Here is a 6,000-nt window from a genome sequence, read left to right on the forward strand (position 1 = left end):
GAAGGAGCAATGAAGCAAATCAAAAAAGCAACAAGAAAGTAAGAAAGCGAATAATATTACCACTGCTTCTGCTATCACTTTGATTGAGAGAGAGGGAGAGAGAGAGAGAGAGAGAAGAATAAGAGGGGTAGGTGAATAAGTGAAAGAGAAAGACAACCCATAAAGACATCTGAAAGAAAAGAAAGAGAAGACAAGCAAGCTAAATACATATATAGGCAAGAGGGGAGGTCTAGCGGGAGACATGCCCAAAAGCTGCAGTTGTGCGTGTGTATCGGTGTCCGGACCGATACTCATCGTATCGGCCGTCTGTCTACGCTCTATGAGGCCTAATGTCGCCTCTCATTGATTTTTTTTTCTCTTTTCTTTCAATTTCCCGATACGGGATAGAAACCGGGATTCACAACAACATTGATTACGTATTCTTGGGAATTGAAACTAGTTAGCATATTATTATATACATTTTCCCCTAAGAGTAGTTTAAACTGGTGGCCCACATGGATGATCTGTGATGAGCTCACTGATTACTCTCCTACTGAGCTTTCTTTGATTGGCCAAGTTGCATTAGTTTACTGCTAATTAATGCCCAACTCTTGCGTATATTTTGCGTGTTCACATGGTTGATAGAAGCAAATCAGCTACAAATGTAAATAGTCTGGATATGGACAATGTAATTACATTGAAGGTCACATGGTTCGACCAACTATGTTATGCCTTGAAACCAATGTCTCAACAGACTTAGTAGGCGCTTGAGATGAAAGGAAAGCAATTAAGTAAAGAAGCAAGCATGCTTCTCAAAGTAGCAATGGCTGATAAATAGATATATGTGATGGCGTCTGTACTGTTTCTTTCTACGCTGGTCCCAAGAACAGGTGCAGAAAAGGGGATGAGTTCGGTGTCAGATTAGGCAAACCGATTGAAAGGGAAAGGGAAGAAAACTAAAGAGAAAAACGGAAGAAAGAAGAGAGGCTGCTGCCAAATATTTCCTGGGCAAATTCAAACTGAACTTCCCACCTTCCACCTTTGATAGTGATGACTGATAATGAGTGCCTGTGCTGATCATTCCCACATTCTTCCTTCCTTTTTCTTGTATGTCAATGCAACGCAATGATGACACATGGGGGGGGGATGTCAAACCATCTTGTGCTAGCATGGCTCCCACCTTTCTCAGATCTGCAATTTCCGGCCGGTGGGGTCCGACCGATCCCACCAAGATTCATCCGTTTAATGACAGATCAGGAACCTGAATTCTCTATCTAGTCGAAGACCCGACATGTGCTTTTTTTTTTTTTTGGGACTTCGTTAGTTTGTTTTCTGGAACTTTTTCATGAAAGAAAGATATGTCTATGTGTGTGTATGCATGCATGCAGATTGTGCTTTGTGTATGTGTCTTCAGCAACTAAGGAAGTTCATTGTGTAAAAAGAAAAAATAAAAGGAAGGAGAAAACAAGACTTTTGCTTCAATTAAACACGTAAAGTTAAAGAACTTGAAATTCGGAAAATATAAGACACGTTAATTAAGGCGTTCTAGACAGAGTACTGTTCTCACGATGTCTGCAAATGAAAAACTCTCCATGAACAAACTTCTGTGGGGTTTGGTGTTAAAGAAAATGACAGTGATGTAAATCCCTAACCCTTCTGATCTTATACTTTTTTGAACTATGCCATTTTTTTTTTCCTTTGGTTCTGGGAACACTGTCACCACCTTTTCCGTGCTCACTTTTTTCGTGAAAGCAAAAGCTGAACGAAAAGAAGAGTGAGGGGGGAGAGAGAGAGAGAGATTAGAAAATTCAAAGCCAAAAGTGATAACCATAATAATAACAACAAATTTCAGTTGGCTATTTCGCTCACACAAACAAAGAATTGGAGTCTTCATCTTCATCCCGTCCAACCAAAAGAGAAGCAGCAAGAAGAAGAACGGAAGAAGCTGAGGGAAACCTGCAGGTTCACACGGCACCTGAGAGCTCTCTCGTTACGGCATGAACCGTGGGATGTGGCAGACCTCGCCGGTGATGGCGACAGGCAACCTCTATTGGCAGTGGAATCCTAATGCCATCCCCCCTCCGCCTCTTCCTCTCCCACCATCAACTCCTATTCCTTTCCACGCCTCCCCCTCCATGTTCCAACCTTACCAGCAACCGCCATCACTTCTTCTTAGCTCCTCAGCCTGGAATGACAACCAAGAGTTTCCGGAATCTTGGTGCCAATTATTGTTGTATCTCTCTCTCTCTCTCTCTCTCTCTCACACACACACACACACACACACACAAATTGGCTAGTCTTAGCTGGATATAGCTCTGATAATTTTATTTCCGCTCAATGATTTTAAGAATAATAAAAACCAGTTTCTTGCTTTACGTCCTAAATGGCTTTCTGCAGTTAACTATTACTTTGTTCTCACTTTTGAAGTGAATTGGGTAGTTTTCTTGGAGTATGATTGCAAGATTAATTTTTTGATCTCTCTTTTCTAATGAACATCTTGTTGGAGTGTCTCAGAGGGAGTTTGGTGGGTGACTATGAAAGCCACGGAAACACCAATATGAAGAGAACCGCGGAGAATTTGGAACATCAGGTGCCGATTCCCTCCTCAAACACATACATGACACAAGTGAAACGCGAGGTACTCAATGGTGGTTTTGTGTATTCTCAACATCAAGAGCATCACAATCAAGTGTTGCAGACAACAGCGTCTTCTTCGCGGCAGATCAGCCATCTCGTCTCCTCCCCTACCTCTTGCACAAGTTACAGCAGCAACGTTTTTGATTTCTCCAGTGGCAAGTCAAAGAAACAACCGATCTCATCAGATCGATCACCTGAGGTAAAGACTATAAACGTTTGCTACACCATTTAAAGAAAAACGAAAAATGCCACCAACAAGAGCGTCGTACACCCCTCAGGAAAGGAGATCGAACTTAAAATCCTCAAGTTGAGCTCAAGAATTCGACACCTCATCTGCGGTGTTTTAGTTTTAGCATAATCTAATGGATGTCGGCCTAGCCAGAGCTTATCGATTTAAAAAAGAAAAGAGGTGGTCAAGAATTTGAAATTTAATAAGCAATCCATAGCTAGCTAGATATGTTGTCTAATTAAGTTTTGATTTTTATGTCTCGTTGAAAATCATATTTCATGCATATATAGTTATTATGCTGGAATTTCAATAGCCAAGCTAACCTTCAGTTTTTCATATTAACATTTTCATGTGCGCGCTGAACGTTTTTCTCTAATTAAACACAATTTGAATGACAACCTAATAGGAAAAGCTAGTGTCGCAACAATCGATCATTAAACAGTTTCACATGTTTGCTTTATACGATTGAATGACATACCTTCGTTTCCTGCTTCATCTTTGGCATTCTATTTCAGTGCAATAGCTCAGCAACGGGTGCAGCGGTGAAGAAGGCTAAACTCCAGGCCGCAGGCGCAGGACAATCCTCCTTCAAGGTTTGACGTCATCATCTCCAACAGAGAGTTTTAGAAGCATCTTAAGAATTATATTGCTAAAAACTGTACAGTACGGAATTTAATCTGTGTATATAATTCCTTTACGATTTGTAGGGTAGAAAAGTGAAATTGGGTGATAGAGTAACAGCACTACACCAACTTGTTTCCCCCTTTGGAAAGGTACTCGCTCAATCTCAGATCTAAAAGCTTTATAAGTTCCGCCAGATAATTCAATAACATATATATAAAAGATGTCCAGTGAAAGGAAAAGATGAAAAGAGAGGAGGAAATCAAGGAAAGCAAAATTTTTGGATCAGATCAACAGAAAAGGAAAACAATAAACTAACTGTTTATTCTGCTTCTGTAAAAAAGAAATAGTTGTCATCTGCTTTGCGTTTTCGGTTTTAATTTTTCTACGTGTTTGCTTTTAACTGTGAAGGTTCTCCTTTTAACCCCATGCTGTTGTTGGTATGTCCTGAAAGATGGGTTGGTTTCATTTTGCAGACTGACACGGCGTCTGTATTGCTAGAGGCTATTGGGTACATCAGATTCCTTCAAGCTCAAATAGCGGTACTGATGCTTCCCCGTCCTTCACACATTACAGAACAATCCAACCACAAACATCTGCTCTCTCTCTCTCTCTCTCTCTCTCTCTCTCTCTTACATAACCAAACAAACAAAGAACCAAACAAGCAAAGAGAACGCACTGAAAGTGGAAAAAATTTATTCCCCAACTTTAGTTCTTGAAGTCAGCACAGGAAGCTTAAATATTCTCCATGTGGCTTGCAGGCTTTGAGTTCTCCTTACATGGATACTGCCCCAGGAAGTTTAACACATCCTGTAAGTCTGAAACTTGGAACAAGTTATCTATCGTGTTGAGAGAGAGAGAGAGAGAGAGAGAGAGAGAGAGAAGAGAGAACTAAATTAATATTTTTTTATGAGGCATCTAAGTATACGTTTGCCAGGTGAAAGGTGAGACAGAAGGTTGCGGATGCCCACAAGACTCAGATCAGGTGAGTTTCATTGGATCCAAGTATGTGAACACCATTATTGTATTGCGAGTACTCCATCATATATATATATATATATGTATATTGAGCAGTGTGCTGAACTTTACAGCCTTTGATTCTTCTGTTAAAATTGAAAAATGTGATTGAGAATATTTATGTCTCTCACTCTGCCTGTACTGTTCGAATTCATGACCGAAGAAAAGGTGCCACTCATGTGCTTTTCTTTATCATCTTCCCCCTTTCCTTTTAAATGCAGTTAATGATCTAACGAGTCATGCTTCAGGAGAAAATCCACATCAAAGCCAAAATCAAAGCCCCCATTAGTGCTAGCAATATTTGGCGTTTTAGAAAGAAAATCAGAAGTGCCACCGTCACGATACCATGGCCAAGGGGACTGCAATTTGCCCTTCTCTTGATCTATGATCCGCTTGTTTCCCTCTATAGTAAATGCATGCCTAAATGGCAACTCCTTGGCAATGGTACTGGAACATGCAGCTCTATTCAACACTGAAAAATACAAAAAAGTCAAGACCAACCAAGTGGCACACTTGTGTGCATGCACGCATACACATATCCCTGCGTGGGCACGCACTCATAGTACTTGCCCACATGAAGAGATACACAAGGCAAGAAGATCCTGAATTTCTTTTATTCTTTTGTTATCTAGCAGAAAGTTGCAGATGAGCCGAAGAAGGACCTGAGGAGTAGAGGCTTGTGTCTCGTGCCTGTATATCGTATTCTAAATGCTGGCAGTGAAAATGGAGCTGGCTTTTGGCCAGCAGCAGCGGGTGCAGGATTTCAATGCGATCGATGACCCTTTCCAGCAGGCCTTCCAGGCTGAAGCTTCATGAAAAGGTACAACACCATGAGCAGTCAATCTATCAACTAAAAGCCTGGCTGATCCCTCATGCTGCTGTACATGCTCCTTCAGCAGCTCAGAAGTTGCAGCTGATGGAATCCCAATCACTAATTGCAGGCCGTGTCGTTTTCTTTCTTTCTTTCTTAGTCATTTCTTTGGTGCTTTTTTTATTGTATATGTATCCATTAGGGGCATGTGTATCTCACCATCAGGATGGCGCGTTTCTTGCTTTTGAAGCAAGCAGACCATTCTGATCAAGATCTTATACTTCAGCTGCTGGTGAATCGTCTCTGCCATTGTTTGTTGGGGTACGAGATGGAGTCATCAATCAATGTTGTAAACTCATTCCATAATCCTACCAAAATGCGAGAATGTAAAGACTCATGATCTTGCTGGTCTTTGTCTTCATATTGTAAAGATCTAATTCCGCATCAGTACATTATTACATTTAGATTTTCAGTAAGATGATGTATATTAAAACAACAATGAATTTATGAAGGTGCAGGTTAATATGACGAGGGAGGCAAGTGGGCAGCATGTGTATGTGCGTCGCCGTCTTGTGTTTGGAAGGAGGCCCACTCTCTTTCTCTCACAACACCAAGAGAAGAAAGCGAAGAGGAGGAGAAGAAAATACAATGACTTTAAGATACAAGGTTCTCCTGGCGGTACAGAGTTTTTCACTATATCACAGAA

At 40.9% G+C, this 6,000-nt stretch overlaps 1 protein-coding gene across 3 annotated transcripts; it reads left to right on the plus strand.

Annotated features, from left to right (window-relative positions):
* The first annotated feature begins 1,780 nt into the window (after positions 1–1,780).
* LOC116247198 (transcription factor bHLH68-like) lies at positions 1,781–5,770 on the plus strand. 3 transcript variants are annotated; one of them, XM_031619215.2, is made up of 8 exons: positions 1,781–2,212; positions 2,494–2,815; positions 3,361–3,438; positions 3,553–3,618; positions 3,943–4,008; positions 4,228–4,278; positions 4,404–4,451; positions 5,116–5,770. In XM_031619215.2, exons 1-8 carry the CDS (start codon positions 1,977–1,979, stop codon positions 5,260–5,262), a joined length of 1,014 nt encoding a protein of 337 aa, XP_031475075.1. In that variant the 5' UTR covers positions 1,781–1,976; the 3' UTR covers positions 5,263–5,770. The 3 variants fall into 3 exon arrangements, with proteins under 3 accessions (XP_031475075.1, XP_031475077.1, XP_031475076.1); XM_031619217.2 differs by having other exon boundaries at positions 1,781–2,209; XM_031619216.2 differs by having other exon boundaries at positions 1,783–2,212; positions 5,119–5,770.
* Positions 5,771–6,000: the final 230 nt, after the last annotated feature.

Source organism: Nymphaea colorata, chromosome 2 (genome assembly GCF_008831285.2).
Source record: "Nymphaea colorata isolate Beijing-Zhang1983 chromosome 2, ASM883128v2, whole genome shotgun sequence".
Taxonomy (NCBI): domain Eukaryota; kingdom Viridiplantae; phylum Streptophyta; class Magnoliopsida; order Nymphaeales; family Nymphaeaceae; genus Nymphaea; species Nymphaea colorata.

Coding starts and splice junctions, on each gene's coding strand:
- LOC116247198 (XM_031619215.2), top strand. CDS start 1,977: ATGAACCGTGGGATGTGGCAGACCTCGCCGGTGATGGCGACAGGCAAC. Junction 3,439..3,552: donor CAGGACAATCCTCCTTCAAG/GTTTGACGTCAT, acceptor TACGATTTGTAG/GGTAGAAAAGTGAAATTGGG. Junction 4,452..5,115: donor GCCCACAAGACTCAGATCAG/GTGAGTTTCATT, acceptor TTTGTTATCTAG/CAGAAAGTTGCAGATGAGCC.